Source organism: Oncorhynchus clarkii, chromosome 13 (assembly GCF_045791955.1).
Source record: "Oncorhynchus clarkii lewisi isolate Uvic-CL-2024 chromosome 13, UVic_Ocla_1.0, whole genome shotgun sequence".
NCBI lineage: Eukaryota > Metazoa > Chordata > Actinopteri > Salmoniformes > Salmonidae > Oncorhynchus > Oncorhynchus clarkii.
In genome coordinates, this window is record NC_092159.1 from 632393 (window position 1) to 650000 (window position 17608).

The window sequence follows — 17608 nt, forward strand, 5'->3', positions numbered from 1 at the left end:
ACCACCACACAGTTAAGGACTGATGGGAAGCTGATCTGACCCTAGATCTGTGGTTAGGTCCCCCCCCCTGACAGTTAAGGACTGATGGGAAGCTGATCTGACCCTAGATCTGTGGTTAGGTCCCCCCCCCCTGACAGGACTGACGGGAAGCTGATCTGACCCTAGATCTGTGGTTAGGTCCCCCCCCCTGACAGTTAAGGACTGATGGGAAGCTGATCTGACCCTAGATCTGTGGTTAGGTCCCCCCCCCCTGACAGGACTGATGGGAAGCTGATCTGACCCTAGATCTGTGGTTAGGTCCCCCCCCTGACAGTTAAGGACTGATGGGAAGCTGATCTGACCCTAGATCTGTGGTTAGGTCCCCTCCCCCTGACAGGACTGACGGGAAGCTGATCTGACCCTAGATCTGTGGTTAGGTCCCCCCCCTGACAGGACTGGCTGATCTGACCCTAGATCTGTGGTTAGGTCCCCCCCCCCTGACAGGACTGGCTGATCTGACCCTAGATCTGTGGTTAGGTCCCCCCCCTGACAGTTAAGGACTGATGGGAAGCTGATCTGACCCTAGATCTGTGGTTAGGTCCCCCCCCCCCCTGACAGGACTGATGGGAAGCTGATCTGACCCTAGATCTGTGGTTAGGTCCCCCCTCCTGACAGTTAAGGACTGATGGGTAGCTGATCTGACCCTAGATCTGTGGTTAGATCCCCCCCCCTGACAGGACTGGCTGATCTGACCCTAGATCTGTGGTTAGGTCCCCCCCCCCTGACAGGACTGGCTGATCTGACCCTAGATCTGTGGTTAGGTCCCCCCCCTGACAGTTAAGGACTGATGGGAAGCTGATCTGACCCTAGATCTGTGGTTAGGTCCCCCCCCCCTGACAGGACTGATGGGAAGCTGATCTGACCCTAGATCTGTGGTTAGGTCCCCCCTCCTGACAGTTAAGGACTGATGGGAAGCTGATCTGACCCTAGATCTGTGGTTAGGTCCCCCCCCCTGACAGGACTGGCTGATCTGACCCTAGATCTGTGGTTAGGTCCACCTACAGGTGATCCATCTCCATACCTGTCCAGATGATTCCACGCCGCCCACTGTGGCGTTGCTAAAGGGACAGATGGCCTCCTGTCGCGCCTCCTCTTGCCTGGCCTCCTGTTGCCTGGCCTCCTCCTGACGCGCCTCCTCCTCCTTGGCCTCCTCCTCTGCCTCCTCCTGTGCCTCCTTGTTGCTCTCCTCGAGGTGTTTCATCAACACTGCCACCACCACGTTGACCAGCACGAACTGGGCCGTCAGGACGAAGGTCACGAAGTAGACCGGAGAAACCAGAGGAAGGTAGGACAGACAGGAGCGGTCCTCTGGACGACAGTCCCGCAGCGTGTCCTGAGGGGACAGAGGGATGATACTATTGGGACAGGTAGCTCAGACAACAAGAAGGACACATCCTCCCAAAGACAGAGCAACAGAATACTACTATTGGGACAGGTAGCTCAGACAGACAACAAGAGGGTTGAGAAAGACACATCATCCCGAAGACAATGAAAATGGATTGATTAATGTAAAGAATTTGAAATTATTTATACTTTCAGTTTTGATACTTAAGTATATTTTAGCGATTAAATTCACTTTTGATTTGACTTTTGATTTGAGTCATTTTTCTATTAAAATGCATCTTTACTTTTCCTCAAGTATGACAACGAGGTTCTACTTTCTGTCAAGATGCTTGAGGACACCAGAAAATGGGGACTGTTGTTTACTGAAGAACAGGAAGCCCGTAGCATTGATCTGTTTGGAACTTAAGAAAACGTATATTTCATACAAACAATGCTGAGTCAGTGTAACCGATGTGAAACGGCTAGCTTAGTTAGCGGTGGTGCGGCGCTAATAGCGTTTCAATCTGGTGACGTCACTCGCTCTGAGACCTTGAAGTAGTGGTTCCCCTTTGCTCTGCAAGGGCCGCGGCTTTTGTGGAGCGATGGGTAACGATGCTTCGTGGGTGTCAGTTGTTGATGTGTGCAGAGGGTCCCTGGTTCGCGCCCGGGTCGGGGCGAGGGGACAGACGAAAGTTATACTGTTACACAATGTCATTGTCCATGCTTTTCATGCCAACAGAGCTTCTTGTGTAGAATGGAGAGAGCGTAGAATGATGGCATTACGTTGTATTGTGTTTCTCAGGCTGTGACTCCAGTCCTGACCACCAGGTGGAGCCATTGAGTTGAGCCACAGCCTGTCTGTTGGCACAAGACACACAGAGCCAAGCCTATCAGAGAGCCAGAGTGTCTGACTGACTTGGATAACAGCCAATTACCAGGCAGAGCCCGGGGAATAGGAGATGGTTTTAGCCAATGAGTGATTCAGATAAATATCTCTGGTTCCCTCAACGTTCCGTGTAGATTCGAAAAACATTCCATGTTGGTTTACTAGGTTATGAATCAGGTTCCACTGACAGACATCTGGGAACAGTGTTCTGTGTTCTGTGCATGTGTTCTGTGTTCTGTGTGTGTGTTCTGTGTGTGTGTTCTTTGTTCTGTGTTCTGTGTGTGTTCTGTGTGTATGTTCTGTGTTCTGTGCATGTGTTCTGTGTGTGTGTCTTGTGTTCTGTGTGTGTGTTCTGTGTTCTTTGTTCTGTGTGTGTGTGTTCTGTGTTCTGTGTGTGTATGTTCTGTGTTCTGTGTGTGTGTTCTGTGTGTGTGTGTTCTGTGTTCTGTGTGTGTGTTCTGTGTTCTGTGTGTGTGTTCTGTGTTCTGTGTGTGTGTTCTATGTTCTGTGTTCTTCAAACAATGACAGCTCCAAGCCTTAAATAGAAGCTCCACACGCGTGACTCCCGAGTGGTGCAGCGGTCTAAGGCAGTGCATCGCAGTGCTTGAGGACCGTCACTACAGACCCGGGTTCGATCCCAGGCTGTGTCACAACCAGCAGTGACCAGGAGTCCCATAGGGCGGGGCACAATTGTCCCAGCGTCGTTTAGGGGAGGTTTACATGGCTCATCGCACTCTAGTGACTCCTTGTGGCGGGCCGGGCGCCTGCAGGCCGACTCCTGTTGTCAGTTGAACGGTGTTTCCCTCCGACACGTTGGTGTGGCTTCTGAGAGAGTTTTGGTGGGTCATGTTTTTCGGAGGACGCATGACTCGACCTTCACCTCCCGAGCCCGTTGGGGAGTTGCAGCGATGAGACAAGATCAGAATTTAAATTGGAGAGTAAAATAATATATAGATATTTGTTTTAATAGAACGTCCACAACGGGTAAGAACCTGTAAAGAAGGATTAGAACCCTGTGTAAAAGCAAGAAGAATGTCTGAATTCAGTAGCAGTCTTCATTTACTATTAATGAGGGGTTTCATCTGTGCCTGGAACAGCAGCAAGGTCTTACAACCAAACCCTGTTTCCCCAGCTGTGATCTGATTGGTTGACTATCACCCTCTGATTGGGTAGTTTACCTTCATAATTCCATTCCAGTTGTCACCGGTGGAAACGCGGAACAAGGTGAGGAACGCCATGCCAAAGTTATGGAACGTGGCGTGACGACTCAGACCCTCACACGGGTTCTCCTCGGAACACTCTATAAACACAGAGAACACATGAAGGGGGGGTAGTGGGGTGATATATAGAGAGAGAGATGGAAGGGGGTGTGAGGGGAGGAGAAAAGAGAGGGAGGGAGGGAGGGAGGGAGGGAGGGAGGGAGGGAGGGAGGGAGGGAGGGAGGGAGGGAGGGAGGGAGAAAAAGAAAGAGAGAGAGAGAGAGAGAGAGAGATGGAAGGGGGTGTGAGGGGAGGAGAAAAGAGAGGGGGGAGAGAGGGAGGTAGGGAGGGAGGGAGGGAGGGAGGGAGGGAGGGAGGGAGGGAGGGAGAAAAAGAAAGAGAGAGAGAGAGAGAGAGAGAGAGAGATGGAAGGGGGTGTGAGGGGAGGAGAAAAGAGAGGGGGGAGGGAGGGAGGGAGGGAGGGAGGGAGAGAGTGAGGGAGGGAGGGAGGGAGGGAGGGAGGGAGGGAGGGAGGGAGGGAGAAAAAGAAAGAGAGAGAGAGAGAGAGAGAGAGAGATGGAAGGGGGTGTGAGGGGAGGAGAAAAGAGAGGGAGGGAGGGAGGGAGGGAGGGAGGGAGGGAGGGAGGGAGGGAGGGAGGGAGGGAGGGAGGGAGGGAGGGAGAAAAAGAAAGAGAGAGAGAGAGAGAGAGAGAGAAAATAGGAGAAGGAAGACGTAATTAATTTCTGGGAAATCAACTCCACAGCTCATCAGCGTAAATGAAACACACTCACACACTCACAGCACCGTGACTGACCCAGTTTCCCAAACAGCTCCACTCCCAGTGCTGCATAGATGAAGAACAGCAACATGAAGAGGAGACCCAGATTCCCCACCTAGAGACACAGAACATATTATAATGGAGGATAGAATAAAATACCCAGCCAGATTACTATAATACCGAGCCAGATTACTATAATACAGGATAGAAATAAATACCCAACTAGATTACTATAATACCCAGCCAGATTACTATAACACGTAGTCAGATTATTATAACACCCAGACAGATTATTATAATACCCAGCCAGATTATTATAACACCCAGCCAGATTATTATAACACCAAGACAGATTATTATAACACCCAGACATATTATTATAACACCCAGACAGATTATTATAACACCCAGACAGATTATTATAATACCCAGCCAGATTATTATAACACCCAGACAGATTATTATAACACCCAGACAGATTACTATAATACCCAGACAGATTATTATAACACCCAGACAGATTATTATAACACCCAGACAGAATATTATAACAAACAGCCAGATTATTATAATACCCAGACAGATTATAATAACACCTAGACAGATTATTATAACACTCAGACCGATTATTATAATACCCAGACAGAATATTATAACACCCAGACAGATTATTATAACACCCAGACTGATTATTATAACACCCAGCCAGATTATTATAACACCCAGACAGATTATTATAATACCCAGACAGATTATTATAACACGTAGGCAGATTATAATAACACCCAGACAGATTATTATAACACCCAGACAGATTATTATAACACCCAGCCAGATTAATATAACACCCAGACAGATTATTATAACACCCAGCCAGATTATTATAATACCCAGCCAGATTACTATAACACCCAGTCAGATTATTATAACACCCAGACAGATTACTATAACACCCACCCAGATTATTATAATACCCAGCCAGATTATTATAATACCCAGCCAGATTATTATAATACCCAGCCAGATTACTATAATACCCAGCCAGATTACTATAATACCCAGCCAGATTAATATAACACCCAGACAGATTATTATAATACCCAGACAGATTATTATAACACCCAGCCAGATTATTATAATACCCAGCAAAATTATTATAATACCCAGCCAGATTATTATAATACCCAGCCAGATTACTATAATACCCAGCCAGATTACTATAATCCCCAGCCAGATTACTATAATACCCAGCCAGATTATTATAACACCCAGCCAGATTATTAAAACACCCAGCCAGAATATTATAACACCCAGCCAGATTATTATAACACCCAGACAGATTATTATAACACCCAGCCAGATTATTATAATTCCCAGCCAGATTACTATAACACCCAGCCAGATTATTATAACACCCAGAAAGATTATTATAACACCCAGCCAGATTATTATGATACCCATCCAGATTATTATAACACCCAGACAGATTATAATAACACCCAGACAGATTATTATAACACCTAGCCAGATTATTATAACACCCAGACAGATTATTATAACACCCAGCCAGATTATTATAACACCTAGCCAGATTATTATAACACCCAGCCAGATTACTATAATACCCAGCCAGATTATTATAACACCCAGCCAGATTATTAAAACACCCAGCCAGATTATTATAACACCCAGCCAGATTATTATAACACCCAGACAGATTATTATAACACCCAGCCAGATTATTATAACACCCAGCCAGATTATTATAACACCCAGACAGATTATTATAACACGTAGCCAGATTATTATAACACCCAGACAGATTATTATAACACCCAGCCAGATTATTATAACACCTAGCCAGATTATTATAACACCCAGACAGATTATTATAACACCCAGCCAGATTATTATAATACCCAGACAGATTACTATAATACCCAGCCAGATTACTATAACACGTAGCCAGATTACTATAACACGTAGCCAGATTATTATAACACCCAGCCAGATTATTATAACACCTAGCCAGTTTATTATAACACCCAGACAGATTATTATAACACCCAGCCAGATTATTATAATACCCAGACAGATTATTATAACACCCAGACAGATTATTATAACACCCAGACAGATTATAATAATACCCAGACAGATCTTCAACAGTATTACTATAGTACTACTGCAGTATTATATTAGTATCAACAGTATTACTATAGTACTACTACAGTATTATATTAGTATCAACAGTATTACTATAGTACTACTACATTATTATATTGGTATTATAGTTACCTGAGGCAGGGCCTGAACTACAGTGTCTAGTAGAGCTCTAATCCCTGTTGCCATCTTCAACAGTATTACTATAGTACTACTGCAGTATTATATTAGTATCACCAGTATTACTATAGTACTACTACAGTATTATATTAGTATCAACAGTATTACTATAGTACTACTACAGTATTATATTGGTATTATAGTTACCTGAGGCAGGGCCTGAACTACAGTGTCTAGTAGAGCTCTCATCCCTGTTGCCATCTTCAACAGTATTACTATAGTACTACTATAGTATTATATTAGTATCAACAGTATTACTATAGTACTACTACAGTATTATATTCATATTATAGTTACCTGAGGCAGGGCCTGAACCACAGTGTCTAGTAGAGCCCTCATCCCTGTTGCCATCTTCAACAGCTTCAACACTGAGGAGACAGAAACCAAACAGACCCATTAGAACTGAAACCAGAACAGAACCATTAGAACTGAAACCAGAACAGAACCCATTATAACTGAAACCAGAACAGAACCATTAGAACTGAAACCAGAACAGAACCCATTAGAACTGAAACCAGAACAGACCCATTAGAACAGAAACCAGAACAGAACCATTGGAACTGAAACCAGAACAGAACCATTAGTATTGAAACCAGAACAGAACCATTAGAACTGAAACCAGAACAGAACCATTAGTATTGAAACCAGAACAGACCCATTAGCACTGAAACCAGAACAGAACCATTAGAACAGAAACCAGAACAGAACCATTAGAACAGAAACCAGAACAGAATCATTAGAACTGAAACCAGAACAGAACCATTAGAACAGAAACCAGAACAGAACCATTAGAACTGAAACCAGAACAGAACCATTGGAACTGAAACCAGAACAGAACCATTAGAACTGAAACCAGAACAGACCCATTAGAACTGAAACCAGAACAGAACCATTAGAACTGAATCCAGAACAGAACCATTAGAACAGAAACCAGAACAGCACCATTATAACTGAAACCAGAACAGGCCCATTAGTATTGAAACCAGAACAGAACCATTAGAACAGAAACCAGAACAGGCCCATTAGTATTGAAACCAGAACAGAACCATTAGAACTGAAACCAGAACAGAACCATTAGAACTGTAGAAAAGGACCCAAACACAAACTGTACACATATACAGTCGTGGCCAACATTTTTGAGAATGACACAAATATTATTTTTCAAAAAGTCTGCTGCCTCAGTTTGTATGATGACAATTTGCATATACTCCAGAATGTTATGAAGAGTGAACAGATGAATTGCAATTAATTGCAAAGTCCCTCTTCGCCATGCAAATGAACTGAATCCCCCAAAAAAACATTTCCATTGCATTTCAGCCCTGCCACAAAAGGATCAGCTGACATCATGTCAGTGATTCTCTCGTTAACACAGGTGTGAGTGTTGACGAGGACAAGGCTGGAGATCACTCTGTCATGCTGATTGAGTTTGAATAACAGACTGGAAGCTTCAAAAGGAGGGTGGTGCTTGGAATCATTGTTCTTCCTCTGTCAACCATGGTTGCCTGCAATGAAACACGTTCCATCATCATTGCTTTGCACAAAAAGGGCTTCACAGTCAAGGATATTGCTGCCGGTAAGATTGCACCTAAATCAACCATTTATCGGATCATCAAGAACTTCAAGGAGAGCGGTTCAATTGTTGTGAAGAATGCTTCAGGGCACCCAAGAAAGTCCAGCAAGCGCCAGGACCGTCTCCTAAAGTTGATTCAGCTGCGGGATCGGGGCACCACCAGTACAGAGCTTGCTCAGGAATGGCAACAGGCAGGTGTGAGTGCATCAGCACGCACAGTGAGGCAAAGACTTTTGGAGGATGGCCTGGTGTCAAGAAGGGCAGCAAAGAAGCCACTTCTCTCCAGGAAAAACATCAGGGACAGACTGATATTCTGCAAAAGGTACAGGGACTGGACAGCTGAGGACTGGAGTAAAGTAATTTTCTCTGATGAATCCCCTTTCCGATTGTTTGGGGCATCCGGTAAAAAGCTTGTCCGGAGAAGACAAGGTGAGCGCTACCATCAGTCCTGTGTTATACCAACAGTAAAGCATCCTGAGACCATTCATGTGTGGGGTTGCTTCTCAGCCAAGGGAGTGGGCTCACTCACAATGTTGCCTAAGAACACAGCCATGAGTAAAGAATGGTACCAACTCATCCTCCTAGAGCAACTTCTCCCAACCATCCAGGAACAGTTTGGTGATTAACAATGCCTTTTCCAGCGTGATGGAGCACCTTGCCATAAGGCAAAAGGGATAACTAAGTGGCTCGGGGAACAAAACATCGATATTTTGGGTCCATGGCCAGGAAACTCCCCAGACCTTAATCCCACTGAAAACTTGTGGTCAATCCTCAAGAGGAGGGTGGACAAACCAAAACCTGCAAATTCTGACAACCTCCAAGCGTTGATTATGCAAGAATGGGCTGCCATCAGTCAGGATGTGGCCCAGAAGTTAATTGACAGCATGCCAGGGCAGATTGCAGAGGTCTTGAAAAAGAAGGGTCAACACTGCAAATATTGACTCTGCATCAACTTCATGTTTTGTCAATAAAAGCCCTTGTACACGTATCACTGAGGGAGAGGTGTGTGTGTGTATGTGTGTGTGTGTGTGTGTGTGTGTGTGTGTGTGTGTGTGTGTGTGTGTGTGTGTGTGTGTGTGTGTGTGTGTGTGTGTGTGTGTGTGTGTGTGTGTGTGTGTGTGTGTGTGTGTGAGTACCGCTAGCTATCATCAGTACTCTCATGATGTGTATGATGGTAGGGTTGATGTGTGTGTGTCTGTGTGTGTACCTCTTGCGATCCTCAGTACTCTCATGATGCGTATGATGGTAGGGTTGATGGGTGTGTGTGTGTGTGTGTGTGTGTGTGTGTGTGAGTACCTCTAGCGATCCTCAGTACTCTCATGATGTGTATGATGGTAGGGTTGATGTGTGTGTGTGTGTGTGTGTGTGTGTGTGTGTGTTGTGTGTGAGTACCTCTAGAGATCCTCAGTACTCTCATGATGCGTATGATGGTGGGGTTGATGTGTGTGTGTGCGTGTGTGTGTGTGTGAGTACCTCTAGCAATCCTCAGTACTCTCATGATGCGTATGATGGTAAGGTTGATGGGTGTGTGTGTGAGTACCTCTAGCAATCCTCAGTACTCTCATGAAGTGTTTTATGGTGGGGTTGATGGGTGTGTGTGTGTGTGTGAGTACCTCTAGCGATCCTCAGTACTCTCATGATGCATATGATGGTAGGGTTGATGTGTGTGTGTGTGTGTGAGTACCTCTAGTGATCCTCAGTACTCTCATTATGCGTATGATGGTAGGGTTGATGGGTGTGTGTGTATGTGTGTGTGTGAGTACCTCTAGCGATCCTCAGTACTCTCATGATGCGTATGATGGTACGGTTGATGGGTGTGTGTGTGAGTACCTCTAGCAATCCTCAGTACTCTCATGACACGTATGATGGTAGGGTTGATGTGTGTGTGTGTGTGTGTGTGTGTGTGTGTGTGTGTGTGTGTGTGTGTGCCTCTAGCGATCCTCAGTACTCTCATGAAGTGTTTGATGGTGGGGTTGATGGGTGTGTGTGTGTGTGTGAGTACCTCTAGCAATCCTCAGGACTATCATGAAGTGTTTGATGGTGGGGTTGATGGGTGTGTGTGTGTGTGTGTGTGTGTGTGTGTGTGTGTGTGTGTGAGTACCTCTAGCGATCCTCAGTACTCTCATGATGCGTATGATGGTGGGGTTGATGGGTGTGTGTGTGTGTGTGTGTGAGTACCTCTAGCGATCCTCAGTACTCTCATGATGTGTATGATGGTAGGGTTGATGTGTGTGTGTCTGTGTGAGTACCTCTAGCGATCCTCAGTACTCTCATGATGCGTATGATGCTGGGGTTGATGTGTGTGTGTGTGTGTGTGTTGTGTGTGAGTACCTCTAGCGATCCTCAGTACTCTCATGATGTGTTTGATGGTGGGGTTGATGTGTGTGTGTCTGTGTGAGTACCTCTAGCGATCCTCAGTACTCTCATGATGCGTATGATGCTGGGGTTGATGTGTGTGTGTGTGAGTACCTCTAGCGATCCTCAGTACTCTCATGATGCGTATGATGGTAGGGTTGATGGGAAGTGATGCGTTGAGGTCAATCTCCTCCAGAGTGATGCCCATGACGGACAACAACACTATGGCCAGGTCCAGCTGGTTCCACCTACACAGAGAACACTACGTTTCATTGTGTATCCACATAGCGTCTTGAAAGTGTGTTGTGTGTGTATGCAGAGTGGGTGTGAGAGTGTGAGTGTGAGTGTGAGTGTGTGTGTGTGTGTGTGTGTGTGTGAGTGAGTGAGTGAGTGAGTGAGTGAGTGTGTGTGTGTGAGTGAGTGAGTGAGTGAGTGAGTGTGTGTGTGTCTGTGTGAGTGTGTGTGTGTGTGTGTGTGTGTGTGTGTGTCTGTGTGTGTGTCTGTGTGTGTGTGTGTGTGTATGCAGTGTTTGTATGTGTTGCTGTGTGTGTGTGAGAGTGTGTGTATGCAGTGTGTCTGTGTGTGTGTGTCTGTGTGAGAGTGTGTGTGTGTGTGTGTGTGTAAGTCTGTGTGTGTGTCTGTGTGTGTGTGTGTGTGTGTGTGTGTGAGAGTGTGTGTATGCAGTGTGTCTGTGTGTGTGTGTGTGTGTGTGTGAGAGAGTGTGTGTATGTGTTGCTGTGTGTGTGTGAGAGTGTGTGTATGCAGTGTGTCTGTGTGTGTGTGTGTGTGAGAGTGTGTGTATGCAGTGTATGCAGTGTGTGTGTGTGTGTGTGAGAGTGTGTGTATGCAGTGTGTGTATGTGTTGCTGTGTGTGTGTGAGAGTGTGTGTATGCAGTGTGTCTGTGTGTGTGTGTGTGTGTGTGTGAGAGTGTGTGTATGCAGTGTGTCTGTGTGTGTGTGTGTGTGTGAGAGTGTGTGTATGCAGTGTGTGTGTGTGTGTGTGTGTGTGTGTGAGAGTGTGTGTGTATGCAGTGTGTGTTACCTCTCCTTGAAGAAGCGTCTCAGCCCGAAGGCGATGAGTTTGAGGACCGTCTCGATAACAAACACCAGAGTGAAGACGTAGTTACAATACTTCAACCCCTCCTCCAGATACTGGAACACACACACACACACACACACACATATAATCACACTCGTTGCTATAGGTACCCGATTGTCCTAGTTAACTTTGTGGTTGCTATGGCTACCAGTGTGTGAGGTTGCATTGGTTACCAGTTTGAGGTTGCTATAGTTACCAGTCCGTGGTTGCTATAGTTGTAGTGTGGTTACTATAGTAACCTGGGGCTGTTTGTACTGTAGTTTGGTTGCTATAGTTACCTGTGGCTGTTTGTAGTGCAGTGAGGTTACTATAGTTACCTGTGGCTGTTTGTAGTGCAGTGAGGTTACTATAGTTACCTGTGGCTGGTTGTATTGTAGTGTGGTTACTATAGTAACCTGGGGCTGTTTCTACTGCAGTGTGGTTGCTATAGTTACCTGTGGCTGGTTTTATTGTAGTGTGGTTACTATAGTTAACTGGGGTTGATTGTATCGTAGTGTGGTTGCTATAGTTACCTGTGGCTGGTTCTAGGGTAGTGTGGTTACTATAGTAACCTGGAGCTGTTTGTAGCGTAGTGTGGTTGCTATAGTTACCTGCGGCTGGTTGTAGTGCTCCATGCTCATGGTGAGGACGTTGGTAGCGATGATGACGGTGATGAAGAGGTCCAGGTAGTGGCTGGTGCACAACGTGTGGATGGTGAGACGCACCGGGGAGTAGTCTGCATAGTAGGGCCTCTCCTGGGCCTCTGGAACACACACACAGAGTAACCTGGTAATTAAACTGGGCCTCTCCTGGGCCTCTGCAACACACACACAGAGTAACCTGGTCATTAAACTGGGCCTCTCCTGGGCCTCTGCAACACACACACAGAGTAACCTGGTCATTAAACTGGGCCTCTCCTGGGCCTCTGTTACAGACACACAGAGTAACCTGGTCATTAAACTGGGCCTCTCCTGGGCCTCTGCAACACACACACAGAGTAACCTGGTCATTAAACTGGGCCTCTCCTGGGCCTCTGTTACAGACACACAGAGTAACCTGGTCATTAAACTGGGCCTCTCCTGGGCCTCTGTTACAGACACACAGAGTAACGTGGTCAATAAACTGGGCCTCTCCTGGGCCTCTGCAACACACACACAGAGTAACCTGGTCAATAAACTGGGCCTCTGTTACAGACACACAGAGTAACCTGGTCATTTAACTGGGCCTCACCTGGGCCTCTGTTACAGACACACAGAGTGACCTGTCATTAAACTGGGCCTCTCCTGGGCCTCTGCAACACACACACAGAGTAACCTGGTCATTAAACTGGGCCTCTCCTGGGCCCTTTGTTACAGACACACAGAGTAACCTGGGAATTAAACTGGGCCTCTCCTGGGCCTCTGTTACAGACACACAGAGTAACCTGGTCATTAAACTGGGCTTCTCCTGGGCCTCTCCTGGGCCTCTGTTACAGACACACAGAGTAACCTGGGCATTAAACTGGGCCTCTCCTGGGCCTCTGTTACAGACACAGAGAGTAACCTGGTCATTAAACTGGGCCTCTCCTGGGCCTCTGTTACAGACACACAGAGTAACCTGGTCATTAAACTGGGCCTCTCCTGGGCCTCTGTTACAGACAACCTGGTCATTAAACTGGGCCTCTCCTGGGCCTCTGTTACAGACACACAGAGTAACCTGGTCATTAAACTGGGCCTCTCCTGGGCCTCTGGAACACACAAACAGAGTAACCTGGTCATTAAACTGGGCCTCTCCTGGGCCTCTGCAACACACAAACAGAGTAACCTGGTCATTAAACTGGCCCACTCCTGGGCCTCTTTTACAGACACAAAGAGTAACCTGGTCATTAAACTGGGCCTCTCCTGGGCCTCTGTTACAGACACACAGAGTAACCTGGTCATTAAACTGGGCCTCTCCTGGGCCTCTGGAACACACAAACAGAGTAACCTGGTCATTAAACTGGGCCTCTCCTGGGCCTCTGCAACACACAAACTGAGTAACCTGGTCATTAAACTGGCCCCCTCCTGGGCCTCTGTTACAGACACAAAGAGTAACCTGGTCATTAAACTGGGCCTCTCCTGGGCCTCTGTTACAGACACACAGAGTAAGCTGGTCATTAAACTGGGCCTCTCCTGGGCCTCTGTTACAGACACACAGAGTAAGCTGGTCATTAAACTGGGCCTCTACTGGGCCTCTGTTACAGACACACAGAGTAACCTGGTCATTAAACTGGGCCTCTCCTGGGCCTCTGTTACAGACACACAGAGTAACCTGGGCATTAAACTGGAACTCTCCTGGGCCTCTGTTACAGACACACAGAGTAACCTGGTCAATAAACTGGGCCTCTGTTACAGACACAAAGAGTTACCTGGTCATTAAACTGGGCCTCTCCTGGGCCTCTGCAGCACACACACAGAGTAACCTGGTCATTAAACTGGGCCTCTCCTGGGCCTCTGTTACAGACACACAGAGTAACCTGGTCATTAAACTGGGCCTCCCCTGGGCCTCTGGAACACACACACAGAGTAACCTGGTCATTAAACTGGGCCTCTCCTGGGCCTCTCCTGGGCCTCTGTTACAGACACACAGAATAACCTGGTCATTAAACTGGGCCTCTCCTGGGCCTCTGGAACACACACACAGAATAACCTGGTCATTAAACTGGGCCTCTCCTGGGCCTCTGTTACAGACACACAGAGTAACCTGGTCATTAAACTGGGCCTCTCCTGGGCCTCTGTTACAGGCAAACAGAGTAACCTGGTCATTAAACTGGGCCTCTCCTGGGCCTCTGTTACAGACACACAGAGTGACCTGTCATAAAACTAGGCCTCTCCTGGGCCTCTGTTACAGGCAAACAGAGTAACCTGGTCATTTAACTGGGCCTCTCCTGGGCCTCTGTTACAGACACACAGAGTAACCTGGTCATTAAACTGGGCCTCTCCTGGGCCTCTGTTACAGACACACAGAGTAACCTGGTCATTAAACTGGGCCTCTCCTGGGCCTCTCCTGGGTCTCTCCTGGGCCTCTGTTACAGACAACCTGGTCATTAAACTGGGCCTCTCCTGGGCCTCTGTTACAGACACACAGAGTAACCTGGTCATTAAACTGGGCCTCTCCTGGGCCTCTGCAGCACACACACAGAGTAACCTGGTCATTAAACTGGGCCTCTCCTGGGCCTCTGTTACAGACACACAGAGTAACCTGGTCATTAAACTGGGCCTCCCCTGGGCCTCTGTTACAGACACACAGAGTAACCTGGTCATTAAACTGGGCCTCTCCTGGGCCTCTCCTGGGCCTCTGTTACAGACACACAGAGTAACCTGGTCATTAAACTGGGCCTCTCCTGGGCCTCTGTTACAGACACACAGAGTAACCTGGTCATTTAACTGGGCCTCTCCTGGGCCTCTGTTACAGACACACAGAGTGACCTGTCATTAAACTGGGCCTCTCCTGGGCCTCTGTTACAGGCAAACAGAGTAACCTGGTCATTTAACTGGGCCTCTCCTGGGCCTCTGTTACAGACACACAGAGTAACCTGGTCATTAAACTGGTCGTCTGCAGATCAGGTCTCAGGGACAACAGTAAAAATCTCCTTACGCTTCTGCTATGAGTTCATCGATGAAGCTACTGCCAGAGAGTTGTGACAGTGTGTGTGTGCGTGTGTGTGTGTGTGTGTGTGTGTATGCGTGCGTGTGTGTCTGTTTGTGTGTGTGTATTTGCGTGTGCGTGTGCGTGTGTGTGTGTGTGTGTGTGTTTGTGTGTGTGTGTGTGTAGATGAAACTGCTGCCTCAGGAGTTCCATCCTATCCATCACCATCTCAAGGTGTCTTTGGCCAGAAAAGCGTCTCTGTTTGCCAGAAAGTTTATGTCACTGTGCTGAACACTACGACAGACTGCAGATCGAGGGTTGTGTGTGTTTGGGTCTGTGTGTGTGTGTGTGTGTGTGTGTGTGTGTGTGTGTGTGTGTGTGTGTGTGTGTGTGTGTGTGTGTGTGTGTGTGTGTGTGTGTGTGTGTGTGTGTGTGTGTGTGTGTGTGTGTGTGTGTGTAGGAAACAGTATGTGTCACACCTAACTCAGGAGCAACATGTCTTCCCTCCCTCCCTCCCTCCCTCCCTGCTCTCTTGGCTCTCTTCTCCCCTCCCTCCCTCCCTCGTTCCCTCATTCCCTCCCTCCCTCCCTTACTCCTCCTCTCTGCTCTCTTCCCTCCCTCCCTCCCTCCCTCCCTCCCTCCCTCTTACTCCTCCTCCTCCTCTCTGCTCTCTTGGCTCCCTCCCTCCCTCCCTCCCTCCCTCCCTCCCTCCCTCCCTCCCTCCCTCTTACTCCTCCTCCTCTTCTCTGCTCTCTTGGCTCTCTTCTCCTCCCGGGCCTTGGCCTCCTCTTCCTCCTGGTCCTGACGACACTTGTGGAAGTTCTCCACGACGACGCCCACGAACATGTTGAGGACGAAGAAACTGACGATGAGGAGGAAGGAGATGAAGAACAGGAGCATCCACGGGTTGTGGTTCCTCACCGGCTGGAGAACGAAGATAAACCACAATATCAGAAACAGACAGATAAGGACTTATTGGTTCTACTGTTGTACTGCCACAACACTGATCAGGACTTATTGGATCTACTGCCACAACACTGATCAGGACTTATTGGTTCTACTGTTGTACTGCCACAACACTGATCAGGACTTATTGGTTCTACTGTTGTACTGCCACAACACTCATCAGGACTTATTGGTTCTACTGTTGTACTGCCACAACACTCATCAGGACTTATTGGAGCTACTGCCTCAACACTCATTAGGACTTATTGGATCTACTGTTGTACTGCCTCAACACTCATCAGGACTTATTGGAGCTACTGCCTCAACACTCATCAGGACTTATTGGATCTACTGCCACAACACTCATCAGGACTTATTGGATCTACTGCCACATCACTCATCAGGACTTATTGGTTCTACTGCCTCAACACTCATCAGGACTTATTGGATCTATTGGATCTACTGCCACAACACTCATCAGGACTTATTGGATCTACTGCCTCAACACTCATCAGGACTTATTGGATCTACTGTTGTACTGCCTCAACACTCATCAGGACTTATTGGTTCTACTGCCACAACACTCATCAGGACTTATTGGATCTAATGCCGCAACACTCTTCAGGACTAATTGGTTCTACTGTTGTACTGCCACAACACTCATCAGGACTTATTGGTTGTACTGCCACAACACTCATCAGGACTTATTGGATCTACTGCCACAACACTCATCAGGACTTATTGGATCTACTGCCACAACACTCATCAGGACTTATTGGTTCAACTGCCTCAACACTCTTCAGGACTTATTGGTTCTACTGTTGTACTGCCACAACACTCATCAGGACTTATTGGTTCTACTGTTGTACTGCCACAACACTCATCAGGACTTATTGGTTCTACTGTTGTACTGCCACAACACTCATCAGGACTTTATTGGCTCTACTGCCTCAACACTCATCAGGACTTATTGGATCTACTGTTGTACTGCCTCAACACTCATCAGGACTTATTGGTTCTACTGCCACAAAACTCATCAGGACTTATTGGTTCTACTGCCACAACACCCATCAGGACTTATTGGTTCTACTGCCACAACACTCATCAGGACTTATTGGTTCTACTGTTGTACTGCCACAACACTCATCAGGACTTATTGGTTCTACTGCCACAACACTCATCAGGACTTTTTGGTTCTACTGCCACAACACTCATCAGGACTTATTGGATCTACTGCCTCAACACTCATCAGGACTTATTGGTTCTACTGCCACTACACTCATCAGGACTTATTGGTTCTACTGCCACAACACTCATCAGGACTTATTGGATCTACTGCCACAACACTCATCAGGACTTATTGGTTCTACTGCCACAACACTCATCAGGACTTATTGGATCTACTGCCAGAACACTCAGCAGGACTAATTGGTTCTACTGTTGTACTGCCACAACACTCATCAGGACTTATTGGTTCTACTGCCA

General features: G+C 47.1%; 1 protein-coding gene across 1 annotated transcript in view; it reads right to left on the reverse strand.

Annotated features, from left to right (window-relative positions):
* LOC139424172 (voltage-dependent T-type calcium channel subunit alpha-1H-like) overlaps positions 1 to 17608 on the reverse strand; it is a 138395-nt gene that overhangs the window by 5295 nt on the left and 115492 nt on the right. The window contains exons 22-29 of the mRNA XM_071175856.1: positions 15910 to 16102; positions 12184 to 12335; positions 11537 to 11646; positions 10609 to 10742; positions 6867 to 6937; positions 4263 to 4341; positions 3427 to 3548; positions 1061 to 1372 (exon numbers count right to left, since the gene is read on the reverse strand). Of these exons, the coding sequence (XP_071031957.1) occupies positions 1061 to 1372; positions 3427 to 3548; positions 4263 to 4341; positions 6867 to 6937; positions 10609 to 10742; positions 11537 to 11646; positions 12184 to 12335; positions 15910 to 16102 (1173 nt within the window). The remainder of the gene's footprint in view (positions 1 to 1060; positions 1373 to 3426; positions 3549 to 4262; positions 4342 to 6866; positions 6938 to 10608; positions 10743 to 11536; positions 11647 to 12183; positions 12336 to 15909; positions 16103 to 17608) is intronic.